This window comes from Papio anubis, chromosome 7 (assembly GCF_008728515.1).
Source record: "Papio anubis isolate 15944 chromosome 7, Panubis1.0, whole genome shotgun sequence".
Classification (NCBI taxonomy): domain Eukaryota; kingdom Metazoa; phylum Chordata; class Mammalia; order Primates; family Cercopithecidae; genus Papio; species Papio anubis.
The window spans coordinates 148,443,653-148,460,380 of record NC_044982.1 but is presented as its reverse complement, the minus strand read 5'-3'; the positions used below and the strand labels follow the sequence as shown (position 1 = coordinate 148,460,380).

Sequence of the window (16,728 nt, the reverse complement as noted above, 5' to 3'; positions counted from 1 at the left end):
CCCAACTGCCTTACTTCTCTGGTGACTGCATTCTTTCTTTTGTTACAAAACCGGCAATCCCTGCTTCCCTCTTCTCCTCTGCTTCCCTCTTTCCCCTCTAGTCTCTACTCCCTTTGCCCATTTCAATGAATCACTGGTGTTCTTCTAAGTACATCTCCATCCTAGGCAGCATCTTCTGCTTGAGGGCTCTAGTAAGAACCTTAGCAATCTCTCCAGGGCCCTTGACCACTCTTTTGGGGGGAAAAAAAACCCAAATTAGACAACATGGCTTCCTTCACACCACTGCCCACCATCTCTTCTGTGCTGCTGAAGAATGACACATGTACCAAATTGTGGCATCTCTGTGTTTCTGCTATGTATCTCACCCAGTGGCTAACTTCGTAATATTCCCTTAGAAAGTTAATAGGCTGAGCACAGTGGCTCATGCCTGTAATCCCAGCACTTTGAGAGGGTGAGGCAGGTGGATCTCTTGAGCTCAGGAGTTCAAGACTAGACTGGGCAACATGGTGAAACCCCATGTCTACTAAAAATACAAAAAGTAGCTGGCTCTGGTGGTGCACACCCAGCGCCTCAGGAGGCTGAGGCACAAGAATTGCTTGAACCCAGGAGGCAGAGGTTGCAGTGAGCCAAGATCACACCACCTTACTCCAGCCTAGGTGAGACTCTGTCACCAAAAAAAAAAAAAAAAAAAAAAGAAAAGAAAAAAGTTAATACAGACAAAAGATCTTTTCTTGTTTCTGAAAGTAAAGTTTCTCTTCAACAAACCCCATCTCACTTTCACTATACTACAAAATTAAAAAAAAGTTCACATCACGAATTTTTAATGGAAGTTTTGTGTTTCCTTCATTTATTACAATTGTAATCAGCCATAGTTACTGCAATTAGCATGTAGCATTGAAAAGAACTGAGTACTCTTCTTTTCTTGTAATGTCTTTAATTCCTCATTACCACCATTTCAGTTGCCAAGCAACCTTCACTTTTATGTCCTATATTTGAAGGGACTAAGCAGAATTATTTTTAAAAAATCAATTTTAAATTGGAAGACCAACCTTGTGTGCTAGCATACCTCTTTATAAATAATGATATTGATTTTAAGATCAAAATTGTTTAAGATATAAATTATGGAAAGCAAAAAGTTATAGTGAGTTTATTATCAAAAAGTCAATGTGATTATAATACATGTAAGTATCCATAGAAGAGAATCAAGAAAGGCACACCCAAGAATGTTGATAGTGCTTATCATGCTCTTGATGGTAAAATGGGTAACTGTGGTTTTCTTCTTTTTGTCCGTCTGTATTTTCTACGTTCTCTATGGTGAACATGAATAATTTTAAAAGTTATTAACATTTATAAAGTAAGTATAAATGCTGAGGGAGAATTAGATCTTTGTAAATACAAGAACTTATAAAATAGTGGAAACTAAATGAGACTACATATGTAAAATATTAACATAAACACTGTGGTATTCACAGTAAATGTTCAAAAGTTAGCTATTACTAGTATTTTAAAAGTCTATGCTAGTGGTTGATCTTATGTATTATCTTACCACAAAGTCTATGTAAGAACAAGAAACACTCAGTCTATATTAATAATTTTTAAAGACTGAGTTAAAAATTTGGTGGGGTTTCTAAGACTCCATCCTAAGAATACTGACTCTTCAAATAGATCCAAAAGCACATTCTTAAAATATGCAAATTCCTGAAGAACTTTCTTCAAGTTTAATATCATGATGGAGACCCCCATTACACCTTCTCCCAAATGCTTTAAGTCTTGGAAATCATTTCAGCGGTATTACAGCAAGGGGAAACGGAGGCTCTGTGTTACAAAGTCACCAGTCCAAGCACTGTGGTTTTAAGGAAATGACAATCTGAGAAACAAAACTGAAGGCTTCTTTTTTGCCAACTTATTAACAAGCTTGTATTGATCATCCACAACAACGTATGATATAGAATTAGACACTGGATTAAGCAAAACTGTGATTAAAATGACAATGGACTATTAATCAAATATTTGGAAGAGGGATTTTTTTTTTTAAGGTTTAGAATTTTAAAAAGATAAATAGAAATGGGCAAATTTAAATACATAAAAATACAAAGTTTCTATACATGACAATATCCAAACCAACATAAAAATGAAAATGAGAATAAAAAAATGCCTATAGTGAATGATATTCAAAGAGTTAACAGCTTTTTATATAAAAAGGTTTTGCACGCCTCTAATAATAAAAGCATTAAGCAGCAAGTGATAAATAGGCAAAGGATATGAACAGACCGTTCATAAAACTGGAAATACAGTAGGCAAACAAACTTACGAAAACTACTCAACAAAAGGTTGGTTATATACACCAATAGTGCCTGTCACCATGCAGTGGGTAATGAAAGCAAATGATTTAGCAGATGGAATCAGAAATCAAAATAGAGATAGCATATAATACATGAAGAACAAAAGTTCACCAAATTGAGGGTTGGTCAGAAACAAGGCTGGTTAATCTGAGAGATATTTTAGAGGTGAATTAAAACAATGAAAACACAAACTAACTTTGACTTCAGAATGAGAACCTCTCATGTTGTTTTCATGTTCCACTGTCACTTATTTAAGAAAACTTTTCAACCACACTGATACATGATTTCCGTATCTCTAAGGTCCATTATTCCTTTCCTTTGAAGAACACACAGAGAGGTTGTTTTATAAGATACATAGATGAAAGCAGCAAAATAATGGCAGAATTATTACTTTCTCTTAATTAAGAGATAAAAAATAGAAATCCCAGCTTTTAGGGTCCCTTCCCACCTCAACATTTGGTTATGTAAGCACCCTCTGTATCCGGGAGACAGTGGTGTGCTTGTAAATGTTTAACAATGGGCTCTCCAGGGGAGGGATTGAAAAGGAAGCCCTGATTAGTAGTGTCTGTTGATTTCCACGGTGTAAATACTCACAACAGACTACTAACAAGCTACTAACATAACTTCACTGAACACGGAGCTGGGAAAAGATGCATGCTAGCATACCATTATATAGCATTTGTAGCAGGTAGACATAACAGACATAACCTCAAAAGCAAAGATAACAGTAAAACGTAGTCATGAATTAGGAAGTGGTGAGTTTTGAGTATTTCTTTTCTTTGTTTTTAATATAATCTAATTGTTAGTGTATATAACTTAATTTTCAATCATGGTTGTGTTTAACAACTAGCTTGCAAAATTCCTGAAAATTTAACAATCGACTCTTGTGAGCTGGTATGAGCCAGCCCAGCACACCACTGCTAGGACATAAGGAAATAATTTTTTTTTCACAATTGCATCTTTCTATGAAGAAAGAAATTAGGACATAAATCCACATCATTCTATGTGTCTTCAACACATGGCAAATTATTTTTGCCCTCTGGTCTTGTGGCTCTTACACAGACCTCTGACTACATCGTTGGTGGGAGCCAGTGCAATTAAAAATGATGGCCCCTTATTCAAAAATTACTAAAAATTTCAAGACTGTGACAGCATTAAACCAAGCATGGGAACCTGTGGGCCTTCAGAGGTGGCGTGCCCAGGAAGCTGGCCCTGTTTACATTCTCACTCTTTCCCTGTTCTTTTCCTGCCAGCCACTCTAAGGCAACCCCAACTAGGTTGTAGCCAAAGCTCACTGTAAGTCCAGAACGAGACACAGATCCAGCAGCTGTAATTGTTCTGGGTGGGAGTGGACAAGTTCTAACATCAGCAGGTGGGCTGTGGCTGGGGCCTGAACCGTAGATGACCTTCTCCAGGGGTCTCAGGGTCCAACACAGCTGCTTCTGTCAATTACTGAAAAGACTGTTTCTGCTTTCACACAGTTTCCCAATGTGTTTTCATCACAGACTTCATAAACTTCAGGTCAACATACTGCCTTAGATAATCTGTTGCCAAAGTAGCACTCTTGGGTAAGTACCCAGGGGAAGCACTCCCCAGTTCCTCCCCAGCTAAGCCACTACTGTAGCCCTCTGACCCATGGGGACTGGCATGCGTTACAGAGTAGACCCTCCCAGCACCACAGGAAACTGGAGTGTTGAATAAAGGTGGAAATCTACACTAGGAACATGGCCTCTGAATGCAAGAATCAAACTGTAGTTGTAACAGACATCCACATTCTATTTACATAGCCAAAAGACAGGCTGGATGTGTTGTAGGGGGCTCACTGCAGTTGAGAAGAGACAGCAAAGCAGGAACATTTGATAGAAGGGCTCCCAGGGTTTCAGACCTGCTCTTAGGCAGGGATCTCATTAGATCTGGCTGGATTGCTTTAAGGATCTCCAAGAGGCTGGCTTCACCATGTGCTTTTCTAGTTCACATAGCTGAAAAACCTATATGCTCTATTGCCTCCCTGGAGATTTGTGCCCTTCAGGTTTTCCTACGACGCCTGAGAAAATGATCTGGGATGTTCAGGAAGCAAGTGTGCTATACGACAGTATTTCTCAACATCCGTTCACGGGTCACCTCCATCAAAACCAGTGACTGCTGGCTGAATGGCAATCTCTGGGGATGACTGTGAGGACTCTGAATGTTCAACACACTCCCTGATGAGTATTCCTCACGCCAAAGTTGGAGAATCTCTGGAATAGCAGAAAGAACGTGAACCTAGGGGGAAGACTGACCAGAGTTCACATCTCAGCAGCTCTCTCACTAATGAGCTGAACCACTTTCCACAGGTCATTGAACTTCCCCGAGCTTCAATTCTCTATTAGTTAAAGGAGCAAAATGACAACCACCTCATAGGGTTGTTGGGAGGATTAATGGGGTCAGGTTAGGTAAAGGCTCAGGACCCTACAGAGTCCACGATAAGTGTTTAACTACTGTCTGTCCACTGTGTCTGTCTCCAGCTCTCTCAGAGTAAAACTCACCTCTCTGGATGGCTTTACTGAATGAACTGCTCAGAACTCCTGAGACACTGTCTAACTCACGCATGAGCATTGCCTCTGTTCTCTACAGCGTGGCCTGCAATAAACACTGCCAAGCAGGAGAGCACAGACATGACTGAAGGGGATTTCCCATCTCCTCCTTTCTCAGGCCTGGCAGTCACTGAAACTCATGCTCATGAGAGGGCAGACCAGCGTGGCGCACTGGTGATGCCTGCTCATCAAAGATGCAGCAAAGGCCCCCTTGGAATAAATAGTGTCCAGTCTTATAATAATGCTAATTCATTCTAGAGGGCTAAGAGCAGCCTGGGAGCTGCTCTGATGACTAGAAGCCTCAGGATGCAAGTGCCTCCGAGGACCATCCTTTACACGTGAAATCCTGTAGCCACAACTACCAGTGACTGGAGGGTTTCATTGAGGAGGCTTCTGGGAGAGCTCTGTTCTTCACACAGGGCCTGTCATCAACAGTGGCTAAGGCTTCTGCCCCTTCCTGACACTACAACTGACTTTGTTCCTTGGTGTTGCCTGTTGTTAGGTCTACATGCCCAATGATGTCATGGCCCTTGGCTTCTGGTCTTATGCTCCTGCTGCCCTCTGGGCACCTTGCTTTGGTGCACAGACCAAGTTGCAGAGTGGTAAGAAATACCTCATCTTTCCTTTGTTACGGAGAGGGCTATGGCCCTGAGTGTGTGTTTGCCTTTTGTGGCTCCAATCTTAAAAACAGATGGAATGTTTTACTTTCAATAAGCTGAGGCTTATAAAATGCTTTTAATATCCAACTGCTCCATGGTGGAGAAAACATACCTATTAGTTTTGGGATATTTCTAGTTTGGAAGGTCTTTGGATAGCATTAGTATAATTCACACAGGAATTCACTGATTCACTTTGCTCACTAGAGAATATCAGGCAGACACCTGGTATATAGATGGGGTCCAATCAATGTTTCTCACATTGAATGGAGTTTTATTTCTAATTGGGGAGACAGCAGGACTGTAGAAGGGTGGGCACCGCGTGCAGGCCCGTCCTATGTGGCGTGCAGGTCTCCCCTGAGTGTAGGAAGGCCTGTAGTAGGAGAGAGATCCAGGCTGGCTCCAACCCAGGTTGCAAGTGGCTGCTAGGGGTAAGGGAAGGAGAACAGAATCAGCACATCCTCTCTTGAGACTGGGGGTGCAAGGCAAATTCTTTCAATTCTCAAAGGTTTATTTTCCTGTTTGTTCAATGGAGAGAGTAATATCTAACCTATTTCAGAGCTGTTCTCAGTATAAAAGAAAATCAATACAAATGGAACTCTAAGAAAAAATAAGACAATCCATAAATAGAAGATATTAGGAAGCATTTCTCTTCACACTAACAGGTAAGATGAAACATGGAGTTTCTTCCCACGTCTCACTGGGAGTAGGAGGTCTGCTTGCTGGGGTGGAGTTTTGTGTAGTGTGTGTGTGTGGTGTGTGTGTGTGGCCCTTTCTGAGGCAGGTGTGCAGTTTTCTTTCCGATGCTGTCAGAAGTTGTCTTGCATTGAGAGGGAGACAAGGAAAGAGCTTTGTGAATTCAGACATTTGAAGCCTTCCATTTGGCCCCAAATGCTGGCAGCCCTCTTATAAAGGGAAAAAAAGTAAAAGCCCGGATGATCTCATAGGTCTTTTCTACCTCTGAAACAGATGGTGTGATTCACATATATTTGACATAAGTGTGACCAGGTTGTGATGATTCGCCTTATTATGCTCAGCTGAAGAGGGGATTAACTAGTAATAATATGCTGAGAATGTAAAGCATGACCTCTGATTAGAATAGAAGGCGGGAGTGGGTTGTTTCATGGTTAAAGCAATGAACTATGACTCAAGGCCTAAGTTTCTAGTCACAGATCTCTAACCTTGTATGTGACACTGAGAGGCTTGCTAGAGGCCTTCGAAAGTGCTCTTTATTTACCCGTACTGGCCACTGCCCTTAAAAGCAATATAAGTCCTTCTTCTGAGAACAGTGTGGGTGGTAATTAATGGTTAATAATGCTAAAGAGATAGCCATCAGTGAGACTTCTGAATGCCCATGATGCTTTAAGCAATACTCAGACTCTTATCTAGAAATGCTAGCAAAATGCAAATCCCACAGTTTGCAGAAAATCTATTCTTTTTTCTTTGAGACAACCATCTTCTACCCTCTCCAGCATTATCCAACTGACTTTCTGCAACAGTGGAAATGCTCTCTCCTCTGTTCAACAGTAGGTGCCATTTGTGGCTATTGCACACTTCACCTATGGCTGGTGAGGCTTAGACACGAAATCTTACATTTAACTTTAATTAATTGAAATGTATATGAAAATAGCCACATGTGGCTACTGCATTGGACAGCACAGCTGTAGCCAATTCAAACCTCCTGAAAGCAAGAAGGTGAGGTTGAGAGGCAGTAGAAACTAAATAAACAATTATTCAGTCTTTCTCTTTAAAAGTTTCTTTCCCTCTTTTATTCAAGTTGCTGGGTGGAGTACCTGAAATTAGGGTCTGAGGCAAAAGAGTAGCAACGATAAAAATAACGATGATAATAATCCCCCCCCCACACACACACTTCTGTACAGTTTTTCCTGGGTTTAAAATGAGAAGACATCTAAACTCATTAACAAAAAGCTAGCTAGATTGCTTTAACCTAAAGCAACACTTTTCTATACAAACCTGAGACAATAACCAGTAAGATAAGCTTCAGGAGAAGCATTAGCCTCACTCCATACTATTGTCAGATCACCTTTTAAAGAGACCTACGGAAGCACAGGCACATATTTTGCTATGGGCTTTTCTGTCATAAAGACTGCTGCTGATTCCTGGCTCCATTTCCTCTGCAGCGCAGTTTCCATGCCCCAGCCCTGTAGATGGGTCAACTGATAACCAAAGAGCAAGGAGAGAGACAGACAACAGGTGCTGGCTTCTGTTCCTTCCAGACACAGAGCGTCTTTTCTTTTTTGCCTCTTTCATGTACTGTGATGAGAACCTCTGCAGTACATAATACACAAAACCTTGAGATCTTACCTTACTAACTTCCCGAAGCATTCCCATGGCCCGTGAGGGACTTCAACAAATGGTGGCCGTTCTCCTTGACCTACGTCCTCACCCATGAAGTGCACTGACTCAAACTCTACATGGTACAAAAACTTACTCTTCCTGCATGCCTTCGGTATTTACCACCCTGTCCTTTGTATATATGTGTGTGTATATATACCCTGTCCTTTGTCTGTATGTGTGTGTGTGTATATATGTTTCCTGAACAGTATGTTTCTCAGGTGTTGTAAGCTCTGATGCAAGGGGGAGTTTGGTCGCTGTAGTTCTTCTTGAGTACTGCCTAGACAGTGTCAGACGCAACTAAGGGCTTAATCAAAGCTACTTGATAACGGACAAAAGACTACTAGACTCAAAGGGACTTTTACGGCTTTGGGATTTTAAGCCACTTTTTTCAGTTCAACATATTCCAGAACACGATATATTGCCGCTGCCTTTGGAGGGTCTGTTAAGGGGACTGAATTAGGCTTGGTTATTTTGGGGGTAAGGACTTCAGAATCAGCCATGTATTTTTCAGGTTGATGAATTATTTGAAGATTAGTAAAACAGTCTTGAACTAAGCCAGCAGTTGCACCACAGGCATGGAAGGAAGGAAGATGGCATGATAAACACATTTCTGGTCCCTCTTTTTTCAATAGTGAAACAGAAAGAAGAAAAATCCTCATTCAGGAAATAGTCACAGCGGCCTGCTAAAGCCGAGCAAATCTGACTGCTGAAATGGTGTAAGGATCTTTGCAGTTTATTCGGGTTGGGAAGGAAGTGCGAGTGGAGTACATGATGAACGATGGCCCCACACTGGCCGTGCCTCCCCGGTCTCCACTGTCCTCTCATGTATCTCCTTGCAGCACATTTTCTAAGGAGATTATTTTCAAATAGAAAGCCATTCATTCTGCTCACAAAAATTCATCTTAACTGAAAGAGTAAAGTGTAAAATAAGACTGAAGTATAAAACAAAGAGAAATCTAATGAAAATTTAATGCTAAACTAGTAATACTAAAAAACCTTCCTCTTTTCCAAGTTAAAGTCTACAACAAACAGCACTTTAAAGCAGCTATTGGCAAAGTGTGGTGCTTGGGCCAGATGCATCAGCATCTCCTGGGAACTTGTTAGAAATGCAAATTCTTGTGCCCCACCCCAGACCTACTGGAGTAGAAACTCTGGGGGTGGGGCCCAGCAATGTGTGTTTAAAAAAAACCAAAAAAACAAAAAACAGCCTCCATGTGTGATTCTGACACTCTAATGTTTGAGAACCATTACTTTAAACCAATGTTGGAATAGCTGAAACTATTCAATGCTGTACTAAATTGTACTAAATGAATATCCTTAACCTGTCCAGTGTTTCCCCAATTCTATACATAAGGTCTGAGCAAGCACTTAACACACACAGCCACTAGTCCGTCATTCTGAGATCTCATGGATCTCGAGCTGCCTAGGATCTGATTAAGCCTCCCTTAGCTTCCCAGGAGGCTCCCAGGGTTAGGGCAGGCTGGCGGGGTTGGTATGTCTGAGCTGTGCCACACAGGCTCCTCTGCTTCACCGCGAGAGATGGAGGGATATAACAAGGGGCCCACAGGGGGAACACGAAGCTGGAAATCTTTGAATTCAATGATTTCATTGAAATCCATCAATTTTAATAATGTTTTGGGAGGAAATATTTAGTACTTTTCAATCACTATTTCACAAATAAAAATCCAAAAATAAATCATGCTTATAACATTTTAAAAAACATCTTTTCAGATAATTGCTTGACGGCTGCACAAACGTGTCTCTCCCACGGTGAGCAAAGGTGCTGACAGAGTGCAGCGTCTGAAATGTGTGTGTCCACATTTATTTCCCAGTCCCTTCACCCTGCATTGCAACGTTTATTAACCAATGTCTTCTCGTCACAAACCTCCTGGCTTTACCCAGTCCTTTCCTATTCCATCACATCTGCCCTCCAGATTGCAAGGGGAATTACTGAGACTTTATTCCTCCAAATGATTCCAATTTCTGTTTGATAACAAAGTTTGCTCATGTAATAGTCTTTATGTGCCCCAAGAAGGCAAGGACGGAAAAGTCTCAAAGTACCAGATGCACAATATCCTTTTATGATATTTGTCATCACAAGAAAAACCTCCATCCTGAGAAAAATGGAAATGCAAACTCTCCTCAGTAACTTTTCTCACTTTAAAATTGCACTTCTCATCACGACCTATTACACCCACATAGTCATGTGCCATAGGCTCTGCAGACTGTCTCCAACATTTCAAAAGCTCAAAAGCTATTTTTAAAGCCAAAATACAATCTAGATTGCTGTTCTGTAAAGCACTTTTAAAGGAAGAACAAAGTAATATAGTGATTTTTATGCCTGTGGGCAGGTAGCCAACTTACCAAAAGATTGAATGCAGCTGTCAATGAGATCGTCCAGGCTGGCTCCTTTGGCTAAATGTCCCAGAGACACCATCATTCGGAACTGGGTGATCTGGGCCAAGCTGGGATGGGAGGGGAAGGGGCTGTTGGCTGGCTTCGCCTCTAGTCTTGCTTTAGGGGCAGCTCTGCAGCCATGGGAAGGTTTCCTGGGGAAAGAGAGAAGGCAGTGAGGGGACAAACTGGCAGCTCCACGCTCTGAAGGCAGATTGGAGAGGAAGGGAATGGAGATAAGACAATTAATCTCAGGAGTTGGGCTGATAGAAGCCATACCCCTCCCACTTGGCAAATGCACCAAACGACTGGTTGGCTGTTAAAGAGACATCTCCCCAGCAAAGGTGAGATTTCAGGGTTGCAACTAGGGCTCTTCATGCTGGCATTAGGATTGCTCTGTCCTACTGTCTCCCAGTTCCTGAAGGGGAATGGGCAGAGGCAAGACTATCTTGACAGTCTTTAGCTCCCAGCAATATATATATTTTTTCAGCTACTAAGCCACTGACTTGAATCTTAAAAATTGTTTACATTGGTCTCATCTTTGGCTAACTTTGGCCAGGCATGGTGGCTCACGTCTGTAATCCCAGCACCGTGGGAGGCCGAGGCAGGTGGATCACCTGAGGTCGGGAGTGCGAGATCATCTCTGGCTAACTTCATTCATCTTCGGCAACACCTGAGATGCTACACAAGGTCAGGCAGCCTCAGAATCATCGTTAAGGACCTTAAGGGAGAAGTCAAAGACTGAGAACCCAAGTGCAGGAAGTGAGGGGTGATGATGGTGGTGTTTAGATTTTAAGTGAGTCCTGCCTTTCTTACAAATCTTTTAGTTTTAAGATCTTGTTTTTCATGGTTGATAATACAGGTAACCATTATGAGTCATTTTTGTTACTAAACATCATTTTTTCAAATCCTTACTTGGGTCCTTAATGATTAAAACAGAAAGCAGAGCTGTGAGAGCATTGTTCCAGAACTCAATGTAAAAGGGCAAGTTTGGATCTAGAAATGGCGTAAGAGTCCAATGGACTTTCATCTACTCACACGTAGCTCTATCTTTGGTCATGACCTCATCAGTACAAGTCATTTTGCAAAATGATTTGGGAAGTTTACTGTCCTCCCCATTAAAAAATACACATACACACACAGATCCATATCTGTAATCTTTTTTGGTTTAATAGTGATGAGTGTTGCTGGTAACTCTTCTAAGCATTTAGTTAATTCTCCTCTCTCTACTGTGGCTTTGGTTATTTTGTAGTTTACTACCAAAGCAGCAAAGAGAAAAAGGAAAACAACGTATTTCAGAAGTGTAACTTTACTCACTACATATTATGATAAATGTATAATGGCATCAATTAATCTCTAAGTGCTTATTCTATGCGTAAGGCATTGTGATTGGCCAGAGAAGACCACAGAGATAGTCTAGGTGAGGGTACTTTATATACTCATTACATACTAGTTGCTGTTGTTACATAACAGTAGTCTAGAAGTTCCTTAATACAAAAATACAGCTGAGGAATCAGACTGAGATAATGAAAAGAAAGCCATATAAATGTTAAATAAGTGTTCTATGAGTGTCAAGAGTAAGAAGCATGATGTTCTCAGAGGAGAAAGAGGCAGTTTGAGGGAGAGTGTCTGGGAAAGCTGCTCTGACAGGATATAATCTCAACCAAAGGGGCTGAGGAAGTGCTCAGATCAAAACAAAATGCTAGGCACATGTGGGTTTTGGGAAACCAGACTGCTAAGAGATGGTGTGTAACTGAACTATGGGGCCACTCAGTACACAGCTAGACCTGTGCAGGGGCACCCTGGCCCTTCAGGTTGTTTCAAACTAGCTCCAGGGTGCTGGTCTGCAGTGGCTGCTCAGTTCTATTCTGACCTGGTGCAGGTCCAGTGAAATTGAATCAACAATTGGTTATTGGGCATCTGCTAACCCTAGGCAGTAATTCCTGAAAGATCAAGTCGGTGGTACAGGACTCAAGTTTCTGACCATAACTGATTTTCAAACAGGCCCTGTGATAACCGCATAATTGGATCAGTCTCTAAAAACAAAATAATAATGGCGACATGAATTGAGTACCTATGCTATGGCAGGTACTGTGCTGGGAACTGACCCTGTCTTGAGGCTTACAGCCCAGAAGGATGTTATCCCCATCTCATGATGCTGAAACCGAATCTTAAAAAGGGTAAATGACATAGCCAAGTTTATAAAACTCATATATAATAAACCTGAGATTTGTACCCAGCACCTCTCTGGCTTTATTCATTTAATAAATATTTACTGTGCTTGGAACTCTGCATATTTCACAACATGAGGATTAGTACTAGACTATCACAGAGAGGCTCAAAAGGTCAATTCAATTTAAAATGAAAGTAAAATCCTTCAAAACCATAGCTGATACTGTAAAGGCTGAATCTCAGTCCATATTCCTTTTGCAGGCCCTCAGAACTGTCCTCAGGTCCCTAGAGCTGGACAGACTCTTTATGGTCATTTTCCAAACCCCTCTTCTATAGGTGTGGAGGTCCAGAATCGGAAGAGCAACGTGCCTGGCCACGACTGCAGAGACAGGCTAGCAGCCAGCCCCTTGTGGCCCATGCCTTGCGCCCCAGGTGGGCTCCCTTCCCTTCCTGAAAGCACTAACAGCTCTCTACACCTGGGCTACATAGCCACTGCTGGGATTACTCAGCTTTCTGCCCCAGCTGCTGCCTTTGTCACCATTAAGACCTCCACCAAAGGCCGAGTAGGGGTAAGATTAAAAAAAAAATAATAAAGTCATTCATTATAGAAGTCTCCTTCTCTCAGGCTTTCTACAATACTTCTCCCTAGACCTTGGAGAAGACGCGACTACAACTAGAGGCTCTATCTACACACAGAGCTCTTCCTGCTAGGGGTGGAGGGGAGGTGGCTACAGATCCAAGGAAAATTCCGTTTTCTTTCTTGGTTGGTGACATTGACCATTCAAGCCTCCTAATCCTGCCCTGTTTTCTAATTCTGGTAATGTTTCCCAGTGTCACCAGTAAGAGAAGCCACTTTGTTTCATAAGGGGATTCTTGAAGGTTGATGCTTTTACCAGAACCAGGAGGGATCAGGGTAAAGTATAGGGTAGTAAAAGGGAAGAGAGGGTGCCAAAAGCAATCTGGGAAGTATGGAGCCCAGAGAGACTCAGAGGGCTACAGCATGAGAAAACAGGGAGAAGAGAAAGTATTAAAAGTCAAAGTGCAGCCTAAGAGTTCTAAGAAGATAGGAATTATTTGCACGGTAGACTAGGAAACCTGGCTTTCTTGCTGTACAGTCTCTTAACTGGTTGCCTTGTGAGAAATCCTCAAATCGTTCTGCCTTTTCTGGTGAAATGGGGGTAGACAAGGATTTATAAAATGCTTTATTATAGGCAGGTCGAAGGGTGTTTTAACAATCCATAGAATGAATGGCCTCTGAGTCTGTAAAGGCATATTTAAAAAAAGAAAAACAGTGGCCAAATGTTTTCTTGTAAATGAAAAAAACAAAACCCCGAGAGAAACGAATTAACTTGAAGGTGTTTTCTGAGCCTAAAAGTGACCAAAGTCCCATAGGTTTGCTGAAGGAGACCGTCAAAACTCTAAACTGGTTTAGGTGAAATCCTCTCCAGGCATAGGTATCTCAGTGGAGATCAGTTTCAGGCTGAGCTTTGTATGAAATCCAGCCTAGAAAAGTAAGGGATGAAATGGAGTAAGGGAACTGGAACTTCCACAACTTTCTTTGCAGTGGAAGGTGACTCTCTTGACTTCTAGTGTGGATTCCTTCCAGTCCCATCCTCTCCCCCTTATAATACTCAATTTAATGTACTGAACTCCTCCTTCTGAATCTAGTGCAAAGTACAGTGGTGGACCCTCAGCGGACACCCGGATGGGGAGAGGCAGGGCGTGCATACAGGGCCAAGAATCCTCCGTTCCTGGGATTATAAGCACGGGAAGCCCAGCATCGCAAGCTTCCTGCCGCTACTGGGTATGGTGGTGCAAGGCACAGTCCCATATGGAGTTGTGAAGTGCACAATTTGTCTAGCCCTACGCCGAGGCCAGGCCGTTGTTCATGCTGTTGTCCAGTTCTGGTCCTTTGGCTACAAACTCAAAGCTGCCTGGCCAAGAGCCCTTTCACTCACTGTCCCTCTTTCTTCAACTTCTATTATCCAAGACCCTCTACAGAATCACCGTGAGGGGGAGAGGAGTGCAGCTTCCCATCCGGAAGGCCATATGTTTCGCTGACCCACGGATCTGGAAACTTCCGTGGGGCAGGGGCGAACAAGCGGTGCCCCCTCTGCGGGCTCCCTGCAAGCTCCCTCGGCCGTTCTGGGCAGGGCCGGGTGGGGCCGCCAGGTGGCGCAGCCGGAGCCCCGCGCCCCAGCAGGTGCGGGCGGCGCGGAAAGTCCGCGAGTGGGAGTCCCGATGCCGGGCGGGGAGATGTGGGGGAGGAGGTCGGCGGGAGGGCGCCGGCTCCGCGAAGAGCATCGGCCCTAGCAGATCTCGCCGGGCGAGCTCTGGCCTCACGGCCGCCCCTCCACCGCCCCTCAGCCCCAGCTCCCTCCCCGAAGCCCCGGGCGCAGCGCGCCGTGCGCTCTAGACACGTCCGCCCGTCGCTCTGGTGTCCCGGGACTCCGGCCGACCCTGGCCCCCCTCCGCCCTCAACTTCCCTCGGGGCGTTGGGGCGGCGGGCAGGGGACTCTTTCCCAAGAAAGGACACAGGCGGTCCTGAGGGCCACGGCCGCCTCTACTCACCGCGGAGCCTCTCTCGCCTTGCCCAGGGTGCCCATGGCCGCGGCCTGCGCTCCCGAAGCCGGCTCACCTAGCGCGGCGGGGCGCGGCGCATCGCCCCCGCCGCTGCCACCGCCACCGCCACCTTCTGCCGGCCCTGTCCCCCACTGCCTCGTAGCCCCGGCCGCCCGCCCGCCCTCGAGCCCGGCGAGCCCGACCGAGGCGCACCGCAGGCACAAACTTTGTGCGAGCGCGCCCCCTCTGCCTCGCGCGCGCGCTCACACCCGCCCGGCAACCACCTGACACGCTGATGCTGGCGGCTGCAGGAAACGTGCGGCGCCCCGCCGCTCTTCCCAGAAACCTGCCCCCTCTCCGCGGGTGCCCGGGCCCTGCGCCTTCCGCGGTTCTCTCACCCTGCCCGCCGTCGACCTCTCTTGGCCAAAGGGTTAAGTCTCAGGGAGAGGAGCGGGCTCCCGGCTACCACACCCGCGCCTTGCAGGGCAGCTGTGCCCGGCGACCTCCACCTGAGGTCGGGAAACGGGCTGCGCCTAGCGGCTCCCATGGGACCCCCTTTCCCGCAGCCGACCCGCAGCCTCCACCCCGCTGCCTGCGGCCGCTGCTCGGAGCATTACAGTGCGGACGCCTTGTCCCCTCGCGGGCCTCTCCTGTATATATCAGAGCGCGGAGTCCGGCAGGGGAAAGGAACGGAAAGATAGTTGTGAAGTTGCCTTGACCTGCGCATTGGGGTCTCTTGGTAGCCGTCTGCAGGACTGGGCCGTAGACATGTGCCCTGCGCCCTGGACGAGGGCTGCCCATGTGGAGGTGCGCTCCGCAGGCGTGATCCGTATCGGGCCCAGACGCGGCCGCCTGGCGTCGGTGGGTGTGGGAGACGTGGGGACAGCTTTCTTACAACGTCAGTGCGCGCAGAAGACCTGGCCAAGAGGGGCGGCCCACCCGCTGCTTGTCCAGGTGATAGTGCTGATAATCTCAATTGCTAATGATGGAGTGCGGTTGTGCTAAGTGCTTTCTATACATTACCTCATTTAATCCATCCTCCCTGATACAAAGAGATCACTGTTGTAAAGATGACAAAATGAAGGTTTAGAGAATAATATGCCTCAGATCATACAAGTAATAAACAGCAGAGAGAGCTCTGACTTGGACTGAGGTCTGTCTGACTCCCTGTGATCACTGCTGCCCTGCCCTAATAACACACTCATTATCACGGCCGCAGACCATAACTCTAGCCACAGTCATAGTTGTCTTCCCGGCCATAGTGTTCTGGACCTTAAAGCCTTCCTCTATTTTATTTATATATTTCCTTATATTTTTATGCTACCTTGTCCTTAAAACAGAATTCAAGATAGCTTACAAGAGCACATAACCTACAAAAAGAAGTGTGTGAAATGAAAAATAAGGCACAGAAGATGGAGCCAAAAATGAACATCATTTGAAATAAATGCATCTCATAGAGTCCAATACCCTTGCTAAAGTAGGACCAAAATTTGTCTCCTGCATTTCTAGCAGTCAAGTTTAAAGAGAGGCCTTGTCTAAAGTGCAATTCCTATCACATGCAAGACCAAAAACAAAATTGCTCAAGAGAAGATCCCCCTTTCTTGATACTGAGACCAGCAAGAAATTTCTCCAGAGAATCCTCATGAACCCTGGGTGATATAAAGAACCAAG

General features: G+C 44.6%; 1 protein-coding gene across 6 annotated transcripts in view; it reads right to left on the bottom strand.

The window, feature by feature from the left end:
* RASGRP1 (RAS guanyl releasing protein 1) overlaps window positions 1-15,921 on the bottom strand; it is a 77,190-nt gene extending 61,269 nt beyond the window's left edge. For 2 of the 6 annotated variants that reach the window (XM_003900751.4, XM_021940407.2), the window contains exons 1-2: window positions 15,067-15,290; window positions 10,294-10,478 (exon numbers count right to left, since the gene is read on the bottom strand). In XM_003900751.4, the coding sequence (XP_003900800.1) occupies window positions 10,294-10,478; window positions 15,067-15,101 (220 nt within the window). In that variant the 5' untranslated portion in view covers window positions 15,102-15,290. Of the gene's footprint in view, window positions 1-10,293; window positions 10,479-10,940; window positions 14,618-15,066; window positions 15,291-15,776 lie in introns of those variants that run through there. The other 4 variants (XM_021940409.2, XM_021940406.1, XM_021940411.2 and 1 more) reach the window with 4 other exon arrangements.
* Between the last annotated feature and the right edge of the window lie 807 nt (window positions 15,922-16,728).